This window comes from Molothrus aeneus, chromosome 1 (assembly GCF_037042795.1).
Source record: "Molothrus aeneus isolate 106 chromosome 1, BPBGC_Maene_1.0, whole genome shotgun sequence".
NCBI classification, from domain to species: Eukaryota; Metazoa; Chordata; class Aves; order Passeriformes; family Icteridae; genus Molothrus; species Molothrus aeneus.
The window spans coordinates 90,881,066-90,904,581 of record NC_089646.1 but is presented as its reverse complement, the minus strand read 5'-3'; the positions used below and the strand labels follow the sequence as shown (position 1 = coordinate 90,904,581).

Genomic DNA, 23,516 nt, shown 5'->3' with positions numbered 1-23,516 from the left:
CACATATGTTTTCAACATGATTCTCTGCTACAGTTATATTTTGAAAAGCCTGCTTCTTTCCAGTTCTCAGCACTGAGAAATTTCTTCTTTCTTAGGTACTGTGCTGTGTTTATGCATAACAGATGCCCAGGTAACAGCTCATTTTAAATAAAAGGAGGCCTGAAGGAGAATTGCACCAAACTGCCTATTCAATATTGTGTCAGACACAGCCACTGGCCCAGCTGCCTTTTTTTTCCCCTTAGAAATCCCCAGAAGGTTTTGCTGCCTTCAAATTGGTAAAGTGCATTCCCTAGGATGAAATCCTCTGAAGCAGCACACATCCTTTATCTGTTAGGCAAAAAGGCATTATATTCTCATTTGGTGGTCCACATCAGACACCCTCTGTTTATTCCTTGCTGGCTAAAATATCAGTTCACAAGAATTGTAAAACCTGTTCTCTTAACTCGAAAATCAAATGTCACTTTCTTCTTGGCATGTTACCCAGTCATTTCAGTGCTTCAATCATGTGAATCCTTCAACCATATTTCTGTAAAAACACTGTCAAGTATCTTTCCGCTAATGATCGTTTCCAATTTCTCAGTTATTACTAAGTCTTCTCGCAGCGTATGCACAATTAACAATTTTTTTTCTTTATATATTTATATTTGCTCATCACAGAGTACCTAATTAATTAATTTCACATTTAAGCATCTGTACGAGTATGATTTCCTTGACCACTTTTTCTTCAGTTGCAGGTTAAGTTGTCAGACCATGTATAAAGTCAAGAAACTCAGAAAACTGATTTTCCATTAGCACCAACAAATAAATTGCATCTGCTGCAATTCCTCTCCTACTCTGGGAGATGGTTTGATGCTACACAAAATGTATCATGCAGCCCCTTAAGCCAGCAACTCACTTCCTGTATGTATTTTCCTGCATATTCATCTTCTTAATACTTTTGGAGAGATCGCTGAGAAGGTCCTGCCCTTTTTTTTGTCTCCAGCCACCCTTGCAAATCCTGGAGCCATGCAATTCCTGTCAGTGCTGACTGGGACTGGTCTAATCAGGCTTTGTCTGTTCATAAAAATATCAGTGAACAGTGGATTAAAAAAGCCTCAAAATGGTAATCTAGGCACAGTAATTTTAGTACTGCATGTGCATGCATAAATGTTTTTCCTCTACAAATGAGAAATGTAGGAATACTGCAGTGCTGTAATTTGAACTCAGCTATTGCTGTTGCGCCTCAACAGAACAGGGGAGAGCTCTCCTATCCATCTTTTCCCTCCCTCCCGAGGGCTTTCACACCTACCTCAGCTAACTTCCTGGACCAAAGTTCCATATTTGTTACAAGAGCATACAGCATTCTCAAACACTGCCAAAAACCCCTGCACATTTGCAAGGGCATACACACAACTGCATGATCCTGACCCTACAGTCTCTCCAGACACCTTGATTGCTGTCTTTCTATCAGGGTATCAGGACAAAGCTCAGCTAACTTCGAGTTAATCTCTGATCTAAAGGCCTTAAGAAAGGCAAATGAAGTGAAAAGAGCATCAGATTTTAAATTAGCAAGCACTATCACTGTGTAGGTGCCCATGTTTTCATAAATAGGAAATAGGAGCACAATCTCATCAGTCCTGATGTTACCAACCAACATGAATTTCCCCTTGCAGTGCATCTTACCACTTCCTATAAATATAACAAAAATTGAACACACTTTTTAGTCTCTGTTTTCAGCAGAGCCAGCAAGAAATACTATTTCCAATTCATGTTGACTGATGCATATATGATGATGACTGCTGTTCCCAGGTGTTTGTGCAAGCTCTATCAATCCCCCAACATAATGGTTCAGACAAGGCCACATATACAGAGGTTTTAGTGGTTTATTTCTTAGAAGGAAGGTTCATGTACTGTCTTCTGTTGAAGTGAAAATCCAGTAAGTTTTAGCCCATGTTGAAGACCCATAATTTTTAAATGAAAGTAAATTGGTGAGTGAGCAAATGAAAAAAAGTTAAAATCATTACCTGTTAATTTCAAATAAATATGATAATTAGGTACCTGACTGTAGTCTGGATGGCTTTCTAAAAAAAATACATAAATACATGAATAGAAAGACTAAGAAATAAGTATTAATTTGTGACTGAAATCCTCCAGTTCTTCCATTTCTATGAGACATCCAGCCCCATCTCTGCTCAGGAGAAGTCCAAAGCCCACAGTCCATTCCTCAGCAGGTAACCCTGACCTCCTGCAAAAGGAAGTCTGGAGATGTTAAAGGAAGTCTGAAGATGTGCTACATGACTCAGATGCTTGATGGAGTCCTTCACCCTCCAAACCTGAAGCCAGGCATTAATTCTTCTCAGCTCCAGTGAGTTGAGAAGAAGAAAAGGCTGTCAAGGAATAAAAAATGGTAAGTGGAGGGACTAGAAGGCCAACACAGAGGGAGCAAGCTGGTGGCATTGCTAATGTTCAGTGTTTGCTTTTGAACTCAAGTGTGTTTGTCTTGCAAATATGCAAGCCAGGCTGGCAGGTTTGCTGGCATATGTGAAAACATCTTAGCTGCAGGAAGCCAAAAACATCAATACTTCCCTCTAAACAAGGGCAAAGTGAAAAGATGTATAGGAAATAATTTCTACTTACTAAGTTTCACTTGCATACCACCATCTGATGATGAAATCTTGAAATCCCAAGAATAAGAAAACCTCACTGAGAATGGAGGTCAGTGAGAGCTTTGGCTGTGATTCTAGTAGCTGGGCTTTTATCAGCTACTAACATTGTTCAATCAGCAGTCAAGAAGGCAAAGCAGAAATTAATAGAAAATCCTTGCTGTTCTCTCATGCAGCCACTCACTTTTGATTTGTGGCTCCAAAAGTATAAACCACTGCTGCTAGCAGGTGAACAGAAGCACTACTGACTTCAGGAAACAGAACTTGAGGCACCATAAAATGAAGTTGTCTTCTCCCAAGTGCTGTAGGGATCTGGGCCTAAGAGATCAGCAAAATGATGAAATGAAAACCACTGACCACAAAAAAAAAAAGTAGTGGATAAGACATTTCCAACTCTACTGAATCACAAAATATTTTATTAATTCTAACATCAGTTTCATCAGTCTAGCCTACAGAGACAAAATTTCAAAGGTGCTCACAAAAACCTTGTATCTACATGGGTAAGAAAGACCTTGGAAGAACATGTATACATGTATCTCCTAAAATCAGAAACCCTCCCCCCACACCCCAATCATATAAATAGGTATGCCAAAATGGCATGAGCTTATGGGGATTCAAAGGAAAGGCTGTACATTTTTTATAGAAAACATGAACAAAAGCAAATAACAAAACACATACCAAACTAATCAAAACAGATGCCCAGAGTTCTGGGGGGAGGAAAGGCTGACATTTTTTCATCCTTCTACACATAAGCATTCCTTCATCTGACAGGGAAAGAAACTCTTCTTACGAGCTGAAACCCTTCTAATCAACATGGCAATGCTGATGGTCGATGGCCAGACACATTGCTACACACTCCTTGTCTGACTGGGCAAGGCAGATCCCACACACCAGGGCACAAACCATCCTGTATTGCTGCAGATTACACCCCCTGTTTTCAACAGGACCACATGCAGGGTCAACTCATCTAAAAGGAGGCTCCCAGACAAAATGCAAGTTATACCTCAACGACAATAATTTTTGTATTAATATTGGCTGAATTTCACAGAAATCAGTTGCAAAACTGTTTTAAAAATATAATCGTTTTTCCATTAATCATTTAACACTTAAATGTAAAGACTCAATTTCTCTAACTGTAATTTTCAAATTTTTACAAGAGAATTGTTGATAGGTCTTATCTTGAAAGTTTTATGCACATTGAAAATCCACATAATGTTAAAGTTGGTTGTGGATTCTAGGACACAGCCACATCAGCTGGGCCCATATGAATCTAAATAGGTTTTCCCAAAGCATCACCTTTAAATATTGCTGCCTTCTGCCTTTAAGAAAGATGAGAAAATCCCCATTTTACTCCCAAACCATCTTAAGCATGATTAGAAACTTTTCAAGTGCCATGAACATCTAAAATTGTCAGATAAGTTAAGGTATAGTATTGTCAAGCATGTGCAATTTGAATGCAACTAGATTGTTATTTGTGCAAAATCATGCAGTCATATTCTGCCTTTATGTGTAAATCCACACTGTCTTCAGTGAGGGCTTTCTGGTAGTCACTTAGAGCAGAATATAGCCTACATTTACCTTCTTGGTATTTAAAAGACAAGAACAATTATTAACTACTATCTGTAAAAAATCCAACTTGAGAATGTTTTAGTAGAAAAATAAACATTTTAAGTTATTGGCAGATTAACATTAGTGCAATTTTTTTGACTGCCTTACTTCCACACAGTAGATTAAAAAAATGTCACTTATGAAAAGAACCTAAGACACTTCAGAAGCAGATATGTAGCTGCCAAATAAAAAGGAGCAGATTCTGTGGCACTTTATGAAGCTCTCAATACTTAGTGCCTTCTAAAGCTCCAGGAAACGAGATCCAAGGCTTGTCAACTAATTACAGTTCTTTCCATACAAAAATATATCACTTATGAGCTTTTCAAAAGGCTGACTAACTGCTGACTAGAAAAAGCTTTTTTTTTTTTTTGTATTCAGCTATATCCTAGACAACATCTGGATCAACTTCTTTCTTTGAAGAACCATTTTTGATAGTCCGAGTTGGTACAAGGTCGTAACAATGGTGCTGGGTTCCCATTGTAAGCGTTTGCCTCGGCTTGTAAGCACATCTGGGTTTGTGGGTGAAACAAGGTACCATCCTAGAAAAGACAGAAATAAAGTTAGCTTTTCAGGTCTCAAAAATTGCAGACATATCACTGTGTTTTAAAGTAACAGAAATCATTCGCAACAAATAAATATCCCACATACCCTTCCAATGGGGTTGTGCAGTAAAGCCTAACTTGAGGATGTCTGAAACTTTATCAAAAGATCCTGCTTTTAAACTTATATAAACTGAAATCAGCATTGCTTTAGAGTAACTCATGAAGTGGCCTCTCAGCCTGTAAAGGATGTGCTAACATTTGCTTTCATTGCCTTTTGTAACTGGACCAGAATATGGCAGAAAAGAACTAAGCCAAGCACAAGCATTACTCCCAAATGTATCAATTTATTGCACATCTTGTAAGTAAAAGGTAAATATTGCTCATTAAACATAAATGTTGGAAATATTTTAGCAAAAAATTTTCCTGTCTCTTCGTAGGGTATATTTTTGATGGAAAAAATGGAAAAAGTAAAAATATCTAAGTGTGCCCCTTTCCTGCAGATGTGTGTGGAGTTCACTTGCTTTGCTGAAAGGAAAGCTGCCTCAGAAGTGTAAGGTCTGACAGGCCTCCACAGTCAAATTCCCTAAAGAACACATTTTGACATCTCAGGCCCTTTTTTTATGTTTATCTCCAGATCAAGTCTCTCCTTCCAATCCAGGAGCGCTGTCAGCTAGGACAGCAAGCTGCAAAAGGGCAGCGTAGCAGCTGTGGAGGACTGCACTACTCTGAGGCCATCCTCTTGGCCTGGGTGCCACTCCTACATGCAGGCATTCCCAAGGCCCTGGGCAGCTTTGAAAGAAAAATGCCAATGCCTTGTTTCCGTCCATAGCCCTGACTCCTGTGGAAGTCTGCTCCTTCCCTCATCAGGAATGTTGCACTTAATTGCATCCTGAGCCGCAGCTCCTGATGCCCAGCAGCATGTGCTTGCTCACAGACTTGCTGACAGATTCAGCTGAAGAATTACTTTCTTGCTTCCATCACAATAATTCAAATTTTAGAGTGGATTAATCAGTATCCATCTCACTCATTTTTGACTCAGTGTCCGCAAGAACTCAATTCTTGCCAAGCTGCTGGGAAGGCTGTTCAAATCTTTGATTATGCTCCATCCATAAGGACAGCTGTCTGACACTACTATGCACAAAGCAAAAGAAATGTGGTGCTGACACCTCACCCATCACTCGCCTTGAAAGGTGGAGACTGGTGCTTTTGATTTAGTGCAGCAGCAGAAAAGGAATTGGAGCAGCGCAGTACATTCAAATCACACACACACAAACTGATCATGAGAAAGAACATTTAAAGAAATTCCTAAAGTCTCAGATGATGAAATTAATGGTTAGGGTTACAGTGGAAACAGATGCATTCCATAATTTTTTTCAATTTTTTCATTTTCTCAATTTGAAAAGTTCGGTTCTCTTGATTACTTCTTGAAGTGACTGAAGATCCTTCAATATACGTCATCTTAGGGATTCATGCAATATGACTGAGCAATTTTGTTAAAAGATTACATTAAAAATGAAACATAATTTATAAAGTCAACCTTTTAAACATTTTTATTTAGTAATATCACTATGAGCTTCAGTCTGGACTAGATTTAGGGAACAGACAGTAACTTCCATCTTATTTTTTTAGAGTTTACACTGCTACCTATCACTGCTGGTAGTATCGAAGTGTGACATTTGTCAGCCATGGAGCCTGTAGGGATTCGATGCATTATGCAGACACATTATGTAAATATACCATTTTGATATATTATGTGACCTTTTCCATTAGCCAAATAACAACACTCCAGAACCTGACCAAGGCCATCATTTTTCATCCAGCTTATTTTCTCTCAGGCATCCAGGGGCTTCTTTATGGATTCAAAACTACTAAACACAAACTTTTCTAATAGCATGTAGAGGCAGCTGCTTAAAAGCAGGAAAGAACACAAAGTAATGGTGATGTGTGAAGTATTGGGGGAAAAATGGTAATATAAATATTGGGAAATAAGTCAGTGAAAAGAGAGAAGTAGGCCAGCCATATGACTGGCTGGGGAAGGGTTATATTGAAGCACCTCAATCTCAGGAGAAGACAGTAGGGGCGACATGACAGAGAGAATGTTCCCAACCTCCTTGATGTTAACAAGGGTGCTTTCCTTCCTCTAATCTTCCTGTTCTTTATGACAGGAATACTCTTTGCCCACTACCCTGTTTCTGTGTTCAGATGTTAAAAGCCAAGATAGCCCATTTCTCCCAGAGACCTGTGCCAGTGTTGTAGCATGATGTGTATGCAGTAAGATAAAAATTTTAAAAATTCAACAATTCTCCTTCCACCCACTCACAAAAAAGAGCAAACCCAAACCCAAGCAGGCACACTTACCTCTCTGAAAATAAACTTCTGGTTTTCAGGAACACTGTGGGCATTTTCTTGACACAAGTACATCGTCAAGTAGTCAGTCCCTGAATCAACAGCTGCACAGACTTCCGGCTGTCGCGTGTTGTAACGTATTTCATTGTGGGATGTGTACTCAAAAAACTACAAACCCAAGAGAAGAAACAAAGGACAGCAGTCATTTCATATGTACACAGAGAGTGTTTAGAAAGAAGCATGTACTAAGAGACTATAATTAGGTTCATGAATAAAAGTTGCTGCTGTGAAGGGAAATTTTGCCAGAAATATTCAAGAGTCCTTAACTTCTACTGCTTACTATTTTACAGAAAATCAATCTCATCACAGCACTGCTTTATTCTTGTAGCACTTAAATGTCCTGGAAAACAGGCATTCCAGCATTAAAGAATTTCCAAAATTCAATTGCAATATTTAACTTTCACATTCTAGGCCCCCCTTAAAAATTGGATGGAAAACAGTTTCTGGCCTGACATTATGCCTTCTTAATTCAGTCATCACAAAGTAATATTACTTTTAACTAAGGAATTGCTCACTGCATAGTTCAAATGCAGTTTTGTCCAGGTTCATTTCCAGTTATAATGGCCATTTCCAGCACTAGGGATGCATGATGATAAGCATTTTGTTCTATAAAGTTTTAAGATATTATTTGAAGCAAAACAGGTACAGCTGCTTTTATACATGAAAAATTTTCCTTAAAGACAATTTACTGTCTTTACTTGTTGCACGATATTCTGCAGAAATGTTATGAACATGCTCTGAAACTCCTGGCTTCTGTAGCAGTTATGGTTGAAGACTTCCTTAAAATTTTGTACTTATCATGAACATTTGCCAACTTTTGGACTTTATTAAAGAGTGGCAGAGTTGGAGAGTTGTTTGTATTTAGCAAGCTTATAAAAAATTTAGATGACTATAGTGCACGGATGTGTGTTTAGATCTGATTTAAATTATACTCAATAAAGTAGAGGAGAGTTGTATAAACATCAGAAAATTGCTTATTACCCATAGTACAGCTGCATTAGCAGAGACCAATAAAAGGATGAGGGAGAGAAGGAATCCTCTTTTGTTTTGTTTCCCCTCTGGAGACTGTAAGGCTTTGTGAAGGGGGCTGTACTAATTCAGAAATGTACATACTTGAACTTACCACAAAAACATCCTTAACAACCACCAGGGCTAATAACCTTGATGAGGAGTTGGAAGTGGAGTTTCAGTATAAACAGGACTGTGCTATTACAAAATCTTCAGCCATCCATTTCCAAGTGCAAAAACTCTGATCTGGACTAAACTGATTATAGTTGTTTCATTAAATCTGCCCGTCCTATTATCACAATCAGGAATTTCTCTGTCAAGGTGGCTGTCACACCCATACACTGACCAATGCTGCGCACTGCATCACCCTGTGGAGTCTCATGAGTGTTTTTGAGAAAGCAACATCAGGTTTGAAGTCTCCCTGCTGACATAAGACCCCAGAGACCATGATTTTCCCTTGAAACCTATTACTAAGATCTGTTCCTACAATGTAGGTTGCACTATTTTTACATTTTCCATATGCAAAAAACAAAAAATCTCATCAACAAAAGTAAATTGTGTGAATATTTCCTGTTATTATTATTTACCCTAACAGGCAGCAGCTACTCCCTGGCCTTTAGGCTTTATTCCCAGGTTCAGTACCTGGGATTGACACATGGAAAACCCGCTACTTTGGGCACGACAGTGAGCTACAGAGACATGCATTTTAATCCTATGGCTTGTGAATAAAGAAAAAGCCTCAGTTCTGCTCAGTTGTGTGTGGATGGACACTTTTTACAGCTGCCACTTTCACAAAGCCATATTTAGAGCCTTGCTCGTTAGGGGATGTATTAGATATAATAACTCTTTAGCAATTTGTATTATAAGTGAAAGCTTGCAAGCTGCTGACTGTACCAGATGTGCCAAGAATAAATGGAGCAGCTTCTAGATCAGAGCACTTCTTACTACTGATATCTTTCCTGAATGGTCTCTCAAGGACTTGCACCAGATTCCAAAGAAGAGCAAGTAAAATGGTTAATTTCTGGATAGCTTTAAGGAATGGGGTTATAGTACTAACAACCAAGCACTCCCGCCTTGTTGTCCAATGAACATAATCAGTTTATTACCCTACACTTCAAACTGAATAAATACTTCAGGCTTTGGGCTTTTCCAAGCTCTAGTAGTACAGGAAATAAATATCTTCCTCCTCAAAAGGTAAAGCATTTTTTAGTTCTCTTTTCTTGCATTCTGTCAGCAGAAAGGAGGCATTTTCAAACTGATCCATGGCCCAGTAACTAGTAGCCTTACTGCATTTCTTTCCTTCTGAGAATCAGTAGAGTCCCTTAAGTGCTATTGGCAAACTTGATGAGGCCTTTTACCTGGTGTCTCTGGCTTCTGGACAATCTACAGGATATGTCTCAGTTGCATCAGTGTCTCTCTAGTACTGGGGCCAGCAGCAGATTTTGGCTACCTCACTGGACCCTGAAACACACTCTCATCCTTCTCTGTGCCTGGCTACTGTTGTTTTGTATGCAGGGAAAAGTTTGCATTTGATGGGTAGAACCAGCAGAGAGGTTACCAGGTCTGATACTCTTTTTTGCTGAAAACCCAAGGGCTTTGGTAACTTCTTTGTTTGCCTCTCACTGTTAATGTCAAATGTATCAGCTCCAAATGGGAATTCTGGGAAGAACACTGTCAGTCAGTGTGTTCCCATCCTCTTATCACATCAGGCTGATTTCTTGCCATCATACATTGGTTCCCTCTGTACTGCTTCCCAGCCATATCCAGAAGGGCAAAGGGCTTTAACTGGTGTTGAGTTTCAAAGCCTTTCATTCTCCTCTGTGGGGCACATACTCCCACAACATAAGCAGCCTGAGGTACAAGCAATCAGTAGCCAGTGTTTTGTGTATTTCCTTCCTCTCTTCCATATACACTCAGCTCTTAACACTGCAGTGTTATCCCCACTTTCATGTGATAAGGATAATGCTAATTAAAAAAAAAAAACCTCCAGTTAGTTTTCTTACACTCATACAAAAGGAGTAAAAGAAACCCTCTCAATTAGATCATGGATTCAAGAAGGAACAGAAACAAACTACCACGAACTTTAGTTTTCTGAGAGTGATTTTATTCACTGAGATGTAAAACAGGAGCAGGTGCTGGACCTTATAAATAACCAAGAGCACAGTGCTCTCTCCTCTTGGCATAGTGCACACATATATTCAGAGGTCACCAAGTGGAGACTTGTTGCCAGTGAAAAGAGTTTTGAAGTTGTCCCATACATAAACAGCCACCTGCCTGTGGTGTGGGACGGGGAATGGGAGCAAAGCTTGGAATAAGGGCTTGCTGCTAAAACTCTATTTAGATAAAGAGTGGAGTGATGAGAACAAACTCACAGAAAAAAAGGCTGGAAGAGTTTGGGATTAGGATGGTGGATTCCCTTTAAGGGGGCCAAAGAGAAGTTAAGGGGTGCCTGTTGTCAGTAAACATCTCTGAGACTCTGTGGTTGTTGATACTAGAGGATGACCAAACCTTGCCACAATCATTTCATCAGCAGATAGCAATGGACATAAATGTGGAAGACTTGACTGTTTTGATTGTGACAGTGTCACCTGCCAAAGTATTCACACCACAAGGAACAACCTGCTACCTTTTCAGATTGTCAAGAAGGTGGTGGGATGGGAAAGAAATGGAGAGACATGTCCTGCTGGTAGGTTTCACAGCTATTTGTGAGCCAGAAAAGGGAGCTGCAAGTCCAGCAAGCCCAACTTCATTTCCCACCTCACTTGTGTTTCTACATCTTGTCTTATTTTAGTCTTCCTCTGTTCTCCCACACACAACTCTTCCTGCTGTCCGCTTGTTCTCTTGCAACTACCTATCACCCCTACTCATGCCCCCCTTTGCCAGGTGGTATCTCAGCTCCCACATTCAGTCACCCTGCCCCTTTCTACTAAAAGGTTCTCCAATGACTCTGCTTGGTTTACTCCCTGTCCTACTCTTCCCTGCTCATCACCTGTTGCTCAACCTCTGTCACAAACTACCACTGCCTTTGTCACCTTGGCCCTTTCTCCCTGGCTCCTGCCAGCCCTCCCATGCCTTTTTGCCCATTTCACTAATCTTGTTTTACCCATTTCCTGTGTTTGGCCTTCCCTCCTCAGGCTCTGCAGTTCTCTTGAGTCATCTCATATTTTCCTTTATTGGTTTACACTGCAGTCAGGTGGTTTCTCCACTTTTCCTTCCTCCTCCTGCTCGGATGCCAGCAGAGGGAGCGGTTTGCACAGTTCCCAGAGTATTGCTGCTTCCAGCCCGGTGCCTGCCACCGCAGGTACACGGATGCACCATCAGCAGAGATGGAAGAGCATTAATACCCAGAGATGTGATATCTTGCAGTAAATTCAGTTAATCTCTTAGTGCTAGCTAAACAAAGGATAACTGTAAAAACATGACAATTCGTCTCTGAATTGTACTTCTCTTTTGCTTTCACCTTTTATCCTATTTCTTTATTCTTTCTTGGGGAAAGAGATAAAATTTAAGCTAACTCTCTTTGCTCAGAGAAATGCAAAAAAAAAAAAAAAAAGCGACCCCTCTCCTCTCTGTAATCTTCAATACAAGGAAAAGTATATCTATAAATACCTTTGGCATGTCAGCATGTAATCCTCTACATTAAATGCTTCTTAATCTACAAAAGCTATCAAGTCACTTACAAGAAAGTGACTTGACTGGGTTATCTGATTATTAACTTCTCTATAGATCTATAGAAGTATTCTTAACTTCCGCAAGAATTTGAACTAAGAGAGTAAACAGGGTGAGGTTTATTCCTCTGGTGTGGAGTAAACTTTCACACAGGTGACATCTGTCAGTATTGAGATCCTTTGGCTTTTATGGTACAAGATTCTCCCCCTCCCTTCGCCTGCACCTTGGCCTTAAGGACAGAAATATTATGAAACATAAGACATAAACCAGACATGAGCTAATAAATACTAAATAATAGTTATAATACTTTAGGCAATAAACTTGCTATCAGCAACAAATCTATTTCCTCTTAAGATCTGAGGTACATTGCTTTTTCTTTCCCCTTTCTCATGTAAAGTGCAATTCATATTAGAAGCTTTCTCCCCAATATACATTTGTTTTACACTCCTTGAGCTTTTATGTTTGTTTTTTTTAAGCAGAGTTCAGAACGATAGCAGATACTCTGCTTTACTGTCACATCTCTGGTTTCTTTCCAAACTTCGTTTTACCTTTTTTCCTTTTTCCAAACAATCCTAACTGAATGTTTGGATTAATTTCACTAAAAAAGGACCTAAACAGTCAAGCCACCCAAGCTGTCACAGGGTTATGTACAAGAGGTCTCACAAGACCTTTGGTACTCAGAACTAATGAGACCATATCTCAAGTACTGTGTTTACTCTAATCTGGATTGGAAGCCAAAAATCAAGATAGACAGGCAAGTACATTCCCCACATCAAACATCAAGCTTCAATTCTGGAAGGTGGTCACTCAAAACTATGCAAAGCCAGCCATTATAGCCATTCACACAGTGCCCCACAACACTTTTACTATGGCATTATGCAGAGAGGCTTATAGGTATCAAAACTAACAACTGCTGCACACTGGTTTAGTCAACATGGAGAAAGAAAACAGCATTTTCATCTTCAGAAGTTAAAAACAAGACAGCAAGAATGACAGCCTTAAAGAGAGCCCCTGGTCTCCTGGACTGTGGAGCCCAAGAAAGGAGGACATTTCTGTAGAAGGACAGGAGAAGATGTGGTCTAAAACCTCTTAGGTAATTAGACAAGCACCACAAAGAAGAGACATGATGACAGACCCAGGTGGAACTAGGTGAGGTTTCCAATGTTATTAAGGGCTTTAGAGGCATGGACAGACAAAATCTCAGAGGGGTTTTGGAGATGAGTGAACACTGGCCTACCAGCACTATAACTGCACTGATGTGCCATTAACCCCTGCTAATGAGCTCTGTGGAAAGGCATAATAAAGGTATGCATGAGTTCCCTGGGCTGGGTAGACACATCCTCAGAATGAAGAAAATCTGACCTGAAGATACATCAAAATAAAAAGCATTTAGTGCAAGAATCAAAGCTCAAACTAAGATCACCTTACTGTGGCAACAAATTCTCTCAACTCTACTGCAATGACTTTACCATACTTCCTTACATTACAACCATGAATGTTAGTCAAAATAAAAATAAAACATTATTCTTACCTGATTTTGTCCCATGCCATGGCATGGGTAGAGTATGACCCTCTGTCCAGTTACTTGATGTTCATTTGTAGGGTTATAATCAAAGCAGAAGTTTTCCATTCCTCTATTCTTCAGCTAATCAAAACAAAAGAACATTTTAAAATATTAGTCTAAAGTAAGGAACATATTCTGTAGTCACTCTACACTCATCCTGCTGGGCTCTGAGATCTATCCCAAAGCTAGTGCAAAGCAATGGGAATAGATCAAAGGGATGCAATGGTAACATCTCTCAGACTAATATGAAATAAAACTGGATCATCTTGACTTTGAGCACTCAAGCAGCCAGACATGATGGCTTCCCCTAGGAATGACACTGTGTTCCAATGTATTTGCAAAGGAAGTGGGTAGAAACTATGAAAAAGTGTGTTGAAACCCAACAAGCCAGCAACTCATGCAGAACAAAAGAGTCTGCCATGACTTTTTCCCCCAGGATCTACTTGTTCAATTTTCTTATGAAAAGATGACTACATACTTTTCTCAGTTTGTCAAATGGGAAATGTTAGGAGGATTTGTTCTCAAAAGGACTCCAGTACCCTCTTGAGGCAGAACAAGCAGACAGATTTTAGGATCAGAAATTTTGAAAGTGGGCAAAATATATCTTTGAAAAGAGATATTATTATGGTGTGATATTAAATGCTCTTTACTCATGTTGCTGATCTCTGACAGAAGAGTGCATAACTTCTACATAAAATTTTAAAATATTAAGTTAGCTAATTTTAAAAACAACAGGCTAGTTAACAAGGATTTGCATTTAAGTATTCAGGAGGCAAAAGTAACTGAAAATAAGTTAAACAATCACATAGCCACTGATTCTTGGTATAAGCCACATAACCAAATTTGAAAACACACAGAGCAGAATAGGTTTGGTAAACAAGAAGCTGAATGCCCCTGTTGCTGAGTGCAATTATATCACAGACAAAAAGAATAGGCAGAGTAAATCTCAGAAGAGTTAGTTCAGCAAGGTGTAATTTCACTGTTCTTCCCTAGTCATGATAATCATATCCTGGGTTCTTAATGTGGAAAATGAGTGGACACATAGGGATTGCAGGCGGCTAGAACTAAACAAACAAGACAAACCCTGCGGGGCCTAAACCCACCACAGAGCAAACCACACAAGCTGGAAAATTAAATACTTGTGTTCTACATATGTTTGCTTTGCCAACTTCTACTTTTACTGCTACCCAACATCTTCTTTCCACTGCCTTGTGCTCACTCCCGCATTAGACCACTGCAACCCTCCTTGAACAGGCAAAAGAAAACATTTTGTTTACTTTCCTAATGGGACCCAAGAATTACACTTAGAAAAACAGGAAAGAGAAGTGTCTTACATAGACTATTTTTAACACTGCCATGGAACTACATAAACCAAACAATAAGCTTCTCATGTTTCTACATTCTACATCAGGAAATATCAACCTAAAATTCATAACCACTTAAAATGGTAATTTTATCTGTACAATTGTTGTCAGCAGCCGTCTTCAGGACCAGAGGGTCTCCCATTAGTAGGTTTAATAACATGTGACTCTGCCTGACTGTCTACTGGCTCCAAGGGCAGCAAAGCCTTTACCCATGATGCCCTTCCAGGCAGCCCAATGACTTCACAGTGCTCTTTGCCATCAGCCCCCGGCACATGCTCAAGTGTGAGCTCCCTTTTGGGAAATTTTAAATAATCTGTTTGAAAATGCCATGCACAACCAGAACTACAGTAACTCTTGTATGCATGTTACTCAATGCCCAAATACACACAGCAAAAAGATATGTAAAAGCTTACTAAACTTAAGCTTCATGTTGGATGGTTTGGAAATGAGGCTGTATTCTAGGGTGTTACCATGTATGTTCTCTCCTTTTTTTGCTTTCATGCATAAATCAAATGTCAGCTTGTGATACATGCTGACATTTTCCTACACGTACATGGTTCATGTTGTTCACCTGATTATTTTATTTTGTCAGACATTGGTAGATATGCCCACATTTCATCAGGAAGCCCAATAGGTATTCAAGACCTAATTAGTGGGAATAGTATATTCTAAGCTATTAAATTACCTGATCTGAAATAACATAGAGAAATTTGAAAATCTGACTGCAGCACCATTTATTAAAAAAAATCCAAAAAACAAAGATACACACTTGCCCTCTGTTCCAAGGCAGAAAAAAAGTATGAGAGAATTTGTGAAATATTTTTCTCTTGCTAAATGAAAATATACAGTTTAAGTATCTTTTATGTACAAGAGTGCAAGAGCTCTATCAAAACAGAGATCACCCACTCATTTCTGAAGCTATGTTTATTCCCACATCCACCATAAACAAGTCATGCAACAAGAACAAAATTTTCTCTGTGACTTACCTTAGTTCTTTTGCACAATGCTGCATTAGAGAAACAGAAGCAAGAAAAAATGTTGATCACCTTGCCATTAAAACACATTGTTCAGGTCTAAAACCACGTACCCATGCAGGACTATTGGCTGTGGTTTTTTACAGCATTTGCTTCTTAGTGAAACATTGTTATTGAAACTAAAGGTGTCACTCTATGTGCCATTTAGTTACCACTGTTTGGAGGCTGAGATAGGTAATAAACACCAAGATATTCATCATAGACCTTAACTCTTACTGCTAGGAGATATTTAAATCTATTGTTTCCTAATATCTGGACACTTGCATATGACTACACAATACAGCTGGCATTCTATGAATAAGTCTTAGTTTGATAAAGTCCATTGCAAACAAACCATCAACAAGAGATTTTTGACATTAAAACTTCATTACATTAGTTGATAAGTACAGCCAATGGAGCCCTGCCAGCCTTTCTCTACATTCACAAAATAGATCAGAATCCTCTTTATTCTGCCAGTGGCAGTGGAGCTGATCTATTAGTGATATGGACAGATGATACTGTGGGATGCAGTAAAATATGAATTTGCAGCAAGCCAGACAGCTTCACTAGTACTGATCAAACATCAGCTTTTACCTCAAAGGTAATCCAAGCAGTCACAGGAAATTATTCTACTGAGTAAATGCTATTTTCATATCACCTGTTAACTTCTTAAGGGCAATGCTGAAAAGGGCATACAAGACTGATGACTAAATCCTCTGAAGGAAGATGACACACTGCTGTTGGATTCATTGGCTCACCCCAGCAAGCCCAAATCTCCCTGGGAAGCTCAAAAACCTATAAGCCTGCAGCTCAAGCAATGGTGTGTTCACTACCAAACACTTGAATTTCTTCCAAAAATTCCTTTTAAAAAGCCTCTGCCTAGCTTTCAGAGGCTTTTCAGAGCCAACCAAGTAGTGCATATTTTTCTGTGATGACCATAAGGTCTCCAGGTCTAGTCAGTCTTAATCTTGGCTACCAATTCAACCTCAAGTGGCAGCTCTACAAATTGGATTATAATGAAGTTTTGGAGGTATACCTTAGAGAAGGGACCCTGATACTCTGAGAACTTGAAGCACGAGTCATGCAATATCTTTGATTATGTAATTTAAACCACATAGCTCTGTTCTTCTGCAAATCTGTCCACATATATCATGTGCTCTTTAGATAATTTAAATAATTTTAAATTCTCTTACATGTTGCAGCAAAACAAAATTCTTCATAGTTTTAAAGGCATAGTTTAAAATCTTCCTTCCATTTTTTTTTAAGATTATACCTAGTCTAAATTAAAAGAAAATTATGATTGAGCACTTGAAAATGAAGATGAGATGGTCTTGGAGGAAAATAGGGAAGGAGCTGTCAAAAGAAAAATACAAGTTTTTGATTTCCCAACTGACTCAGTCAGTAACAGATGCCTTTACTGATAGAAGGCAGAAAGAGAGACCAGATAGAAAGTCCCAGCACAAGACATCTATCAGGTTTGTTGCTTTACATTCAGCTGAAGGAAATATCAGCTAAACTGAGAACAAAGAAAAACTTATCATCAGAACATAGTATGGTCTCACCACCAAGTGATCAAACTTACAGAAAATTAGAGTAAAATCCTGATTTTTGTGTCACCACTGCTTTTTAAAAGCAATCTTGATGCCAAACTTAAAGCCAAATTCACTGACTGACCCTAATCTTTATCTTTGGATATGCATCTCAATGCCAGCCATACTTAATACATACCTCAGAAGAGAGAAGAGCCCTGACTACTCCCTTGCTTTGCAGCCATGCCTTTCCACAGCCACCCATAACATGAAAAGACCACAGAGCTGCCCAGCTCCTCTATCTCCATCCAGCTGCACGATGCAGAGATGTCACCACACCAATGCTGAACACACCAGCTGGCTCAAAGCTCTTCCTACAGACTCCCACACCATCCCTTCCCAGGGTAGCTAGGATTTGTAAGCTGACCCAGTCTCTGCTGTCCAGGTGGGCAATCTGTGCAGAGCTGGGGCTCAAGTCTTGTTACAATTTCACACCTACCTACTCGTAGGTACTCTGCATGCTCAAGGATGGCCAAATCAGAGGCTGTGCCAGAAAAAGACACATCAGTGCACTACACAAGAGCCTAAAAGGTATTATTAGCCTTTCCAGAAGTGCTGACATATTATTTTAACCCACTGAGTGTCTACCAGCATCACTTCCTCCTGCCTCCTCAAAGAAATTATTCAAGGCAGAAGGTTCATGTCCCACGAAGTTCCAAAGCTGCATGAAGCCCAAGGAGCAGCAAGAAGATATTTATCTCTTTTATAGGTGCCAGGCAGTTTGCAGGAATGCAATCATATCTCAGGCAAAAAGGTTCATAATTCACTATGTTTAAGTAAAGTTTGAGGCAGTTAGCATTTTAGATAATCAAGGGTAGGTAGTATGGATATTTTTATCTATGTATCAAGAAAAAAAATGTAGCATAAGAAGCTGCTTGCCAGTGCACAGCACTGAATGCTGCTCATTAATTCTTGACTCCGTCTGAAGAACACATGGCTGACTTATAGGTAATCTTAGAAATATTTTTAACTTCAGTTCAAAAGTAAAAAGATTTTTAAGGGAGGTAAAAATCTCCAGATTCCCTTGTATATTCCTTGAACAATTAAATAACCTCACACTAAGTTGAGCTGTTATCAAAGCTGACACTTTTAAATACAGTATTTTTGTGAAGCAGAAAAGCCCTACACAGCTAAGGCGGGAGTAAAGAACAGGATCAATGATTCATTGAAGCTAGCAGATGGGACTCAATATCCACAAATCAGCTGAATCAGTAGGTGTCGTTTCTGCACTCCCAATTTCTCAGAGTACAACCATATTTCCATCACATTTTAAATTCTTCCTCCCCCCCAAAAATGGCGTATTCTCATTATGCTTACAACGAGATGACAGCATTTATGAATTGTTTTTAGAGAAATATATAGAGCACACCTAAATTACACTCTAGATACCTCAAGCAGCTCTGAACAAGAGTTATAATTTCTAGGTACTGTCAACTCCTTGCCTGAAGATGCCAATTAAATCATAAAAGAAACTGCACAAATCCCTTCTCTTCACTATCACTGGCACCAGTCTAACCCTTTCTCTTGGAGGGAGAAGGATGGAGGTGGAAGGAAGGATAAAATTCCTGAAATGCTCCTGGAAGTTAAGTCTTATTGTACCTTACTGCTTCAACTGGCTCAGAACTTGCCAGTGGCAATCCAGAACAAAAGAGCAAAAACAGAACCACTGTTGTACCAGGATTTGTTCAAGGTACTGGATAATGGTGGGCAGCACCTTTCATGCCAGTGATCACAGGGGTACCACCTCTCCTGCAAGCTCCAAGACAAATGGAGGGGGCTGGCAATTCTCTCAGAGGCTCCTAAGGGCTTTTCTGACAACTGCTGCCCTCCCTGGGGGAACTCCCACAGCTCCCCAGAGGAGTTTTCCCCAGGGGAAACCACAGCATTTCCACATTAGCATCTTTTTCATTCAAGTTACAAAGCTATTAGGGCAGACTGTGGGGAGACTTTGTTCCTGAATGTTTTGTATGTCCACAGAGATCAGATTTTTTTCCCTTTCCTGAAGGAGATTCAGCAGAGGCTGAGTAACTTGGGGAAGGGCAGATGGCAGGAAGACAAGGGCTGGATGTGTTGATGCAGCGTGGGAATGCAGCTTAACTGGATCTGCAGAGCAATTGAGTTACCAGCAAAAGTACTTTTAAGTCAATGTGGCATTTAGTAATTAGGAAGATATTTGATACATCTTTGCCTGGTGGAAAGGTGCAGTTTTGTGTTCCTAACATTCAGCTGGTATCTGGTGATTTTTTCAGAGGAAACAGCTACTTGCTGCATCATCTCTGCCTTCATCCCTTCCAGATGAGATTATAGTAATGTAATATACGCAGAGCTATAGTTTATATTTCTTTGTAAGCTGCAAAAAGCATAAAGAGCTGTCAGCTCTTAAAAGAGAAGAGGATTCTGATTGAACCTATTGCCTGAGCCCTTGTTGGTCTAAAGTGATCTCCAGATTAAAAATTAACATGTTGGTTTAATATACAGAATCCCCTATGATCTGGAAGCACTTAGCACCAGCTCTCTTTCCCATCACCAGAGCATCATAGTTTTCATCAGATAAAATGTACGAACATATGTTTCAAAGCACACTCCTTTTCTTTTCAATTCAGCAAGTAAAATAAAACACTTTACTGTTATCTTTTTGTTACGCAATGTTTCGAGAAATAAAAATCTCTTTTCCTGCCTTTAACAGTCCCAAGATGTCACTTAGAAGGAGTAATCCACAGCAACATTACCTGTTCTCCTACTCTGTCACAGAACTCCTTCATAAACAGCATTCCCTTCAATATTCTGATAAATACCACATTTTAAAGCCTACCAGTTTTAACTGAATTCTACCAAAATCCCAAACTGATTTAGGCACAAAAACACCTTCACACTGACTTAGTAGGAGAGCTCAGAGAGCTGCAAGCAGGCTCCCTTCTCAGCAGCCACGTACCATTCCAAAGAAGCCTGGTCTGTCCTCGGGTACGTGAAGTTCTGGATACACGTTCTCCAAAAACCATTTGAAATCCTTACATTTCAGCTTCTCTCGTAGAAGTCTCCTTTCTGTCACATCTCCATATGGTTCCTGAAAGGGAAAAAAAAAAAAAGAAAGGAAAGAAGGAAAAAAATTAAAAAAAAAATCCGGAACAGATGCTCTCTTTTAAATTATCTGTATACATTATTAGGAACCGTATGCTACAGTGATGAGTAGGACTTCTAGCCAGGAAAAATCACCATGTTTGGGTGCTGGATTTGATTTCATTATCCTTACATTTGTTAAATGCTGACAAAAAATAATTGGAACTGTGCAAGTAGAACTTTAAAATATTCTAGAAGACAGTTTGTCTAAGAAAACTCCCTGAATCTGCAAGAGAGGAAGCCCTTGAATACAGATTGCTGGAGACTGAGAAGGCGTACTGGAAAATGAGACTTCCTTTAGAAAGATAATTGAAAATCTCCAAAGCAGTGAATGAATCTTTAGGACTTTAAATTATAACACTATCCATTTGCAAATTACCTGTACAGTTCTACACTTAAGTTTTGAAATTTGTGAAATCTGCTAATGCATCCTTTGAACTTCACCATTTTGGGGGGTGAGGAGTATGAAATCTTAAACCTCCAGAGAAAAGCTTTCATTGCAGACTTTTCCCTGTCTATGGATTGGAGCAGAGTCCATGTCTTTTTATGTCTGTCTTCAAAACCCTATCTTCATACTGACTAGGGATTTCAGATAGTCAGGCATGAGAGAGCATTTGCAGCCCCCAGATTTTTACAGGTCACTTGACACAGTCTTTCATCAAACCACAAATGTATTTGCATTTCTCAGAGCTGTGGAAATACCACTGAAAACACAAAGCAAATGTAAAACAGAGATGCCTGTTTGAATAAACAAACAGCGTGACATATTAGCTCTGAGGTCTGAACATTAATCTTGAAGTGAAACTTCATGGAACCAATTTTTGCAGCCATAACATCAATCATTTTCCTGTATGCTACAGAACTGAATATTTGGGTTTGATGAAGTAAAAAGGTCTGAGCTCAACTGCTGCAACAAGTGGTGCACAGAGCATTATGGAAACCAAAGTTCATTGGCAGCAGCTTTGATATGTGGAAAAATAACCCACATGAGTTTCAGCTTATATCCACTGTTTTACAATAAGCCAATACATGAAACTTTCAGTACGAACACAAATATCCTTTAAAGTTAAAGCTCTGTCATTACAGACATAAGATGCCCAGCACTTTACAAGAAAAATTGTCAGCATTTATTGCTCTTTTTGTGTATGACAAGCTGAAATCAGCCTGGCGTTGCCTATGGGCGAATCCCATATTTCTCTCCAAGTCAGACTCCGATAATAAAACCTAAATGGCTTTTATGACATTAAAGTAAACCAATTATTACAAATGTGTGGACTATAATGATCTAATTACTCAATTTAATCCAAACAAACACAAGATGAAAGCTAACCAAATTCATCTTCTCCAGCATCCTCCAGCATATTTTTTAAAAGCCTCATGTTTTCAAGGGCAGTTTTCCCCCGCTGCATCTATTGGGGTTGGCCACTCAAATGAGCGGGGGCCTCCCTGTGCCCAACACTGGTCCCTCAGGTCTGATCCAGTGAAGCCAGAGACTGATGCCCAGCAGCCCATCCCAGGGACAAAACCAAAAAGGCAGTGTTTAGAAAACTTTTCATGCAAAGAGATCATGCTGGGGAGACCAGGCACCTCCAGAAACAAGCAACAGCAGGCAATGATTTCTCTGAGCCTGAATTTCAGACCTGGTGACAGAGGTTCATTTAATTCATTTCTAGACACTGAGAGAACGCTCCAGTGTTACTGTTTTCCAGCCTTCAGGCCCCTAACAATAAATACGTCCAAGTTATGAATTTGCACACTGCTTTACTGTTTTGACATAGTCAGTTTTCACAGTAATAATTTCCTGAAAAATTTTGCAACCAATGATCTTGTATTTTCATTTCAAGGAAAATAAAAATTTCAACTTAAAAGAACCTCAAAACTGACAGAACTGATATTTGAAACATTTTATTAGGAACATTTTCATCTGAGTTGCCATGACTGATTTTAATTAATTTAATCATTTCAATATTGATTTTGGTTTCTACTTGTTGGTGTTTTGGTTTTTTTTTAACTGAACATGGTGCAGCAGTAAATCAAACAAAAAAATCTATTTTCGTTTACATCAGTCTGAAGTTTTACAATTATCACAAGACAGGTAATTTTGCTAAATATTATTAACATGCTGTTTACCTGAAGGTCTACTGTCCACTGAAACTTGTTGATTTGCATTCATTAATTGTGTAATTCTTATTGAGTGTCCCGGATCAGCCATTTCACAGAAGTGCACATTTTAGGCAAAACAACTCCTTCTTGCTTTGATGACCCCACTTCATATTATTCTTTCATTTATTCACTTATTATTGACATGGATTGGGCCACCTTGTATTCTTACAGAATTTTAATTTTTTCCAAAGAATTAAAAATTATACACTTATTCTATGTCTGGGAAAAACTTTCAGAAGGAATAAGAAATAAACATAGAAAGCACTTCATGTTAAATATTAGCTTAGTCAATAGTTAGTAGGTTGAAAACAAATTCTGAAATTCCAGGAACAATAGAGTTGAACTCACCAGGCGAGCGTGTGGGTTTCGGTGGTAATAAAGTTGTTTATATTCATCCATCCACACTTCAGCTGCACGCACACTGTTTGCCAGAGCTTTAGCCCGTGAGTACGGAGCTTGTTTGGGGAAAACATGACCTACATGGGAGCAAGGATGGATCTCAAGACTTCCTCCACACTGCCATATCTGAGCAAAGAATTGACAGTGTGTATCATTAATTTTGTCTTTTGCAAGCTCAAGGATATAGTAACAATAAGCCTGTGTAAGAGCAACACCGTCTCAAGAATACCACACCATACTACAAGTAACACATACAATAATTTTGTGTCTCATTTGATGACTAAACTGGATAAAATTACATCCTTGTTGCTCTTAGTAATTTGCTCTGAGTTCACAAGGAGATAATCACTCTCTGGTTTTATCTGGAGTGCAATATTCCTTTCTTAGTTTTATTTTCTCATGATAAGATGTGATCTACCATACAAGTCATGC

At 39.1% G+C, this 23,516-nt stretch overlaps 1 protein-coding gene across 1 annotated transcript in view; it reads right to left on the bottom strand.

Moving 5' to 3' along the window:
* Nucleotides 1-3,036: 3,036 nt before the first annotated feature.
* The window catches only part of GALNT12 (polypeptide N-acetylgalactosaminyltransferase 12), a 47,059-nt gene continuing 26,579 nt past the window's right edge, over nucleotides 3,037-23,516 (bottom strand). Inside the window, exons 6-10 of the mRNA XM_066560566.1 lie at nucleotides 23,034-23,210; nucleotides 20,338-20,469; nucleotides 13,407-13,520; nucleotides 7,151-7,306; nucleotides 3,037-4,789 (exon numbers count right to left, since the gene is read on the bottom strand). Of these exons, the coding sequence (XP_066416663.1) occupies nucleotides 4,652-4,789; nucleotides 7,151-7,306; nucleotides 13,407-13,520; nucleotides 20,338-20,469; nucleotides 23,034-23,210 (717 nt within the window). The 3' untranslated portion in view covers nucleotides 3,037-4,651. The remainder of the gene's footprint in view (nucleotides 4,790-7,150; nucleotides 7,307-13,406; nucleotides 13,521-20,337; nucleotides 20,470-23,033; nucleotides 23,211-23,516) is intronic.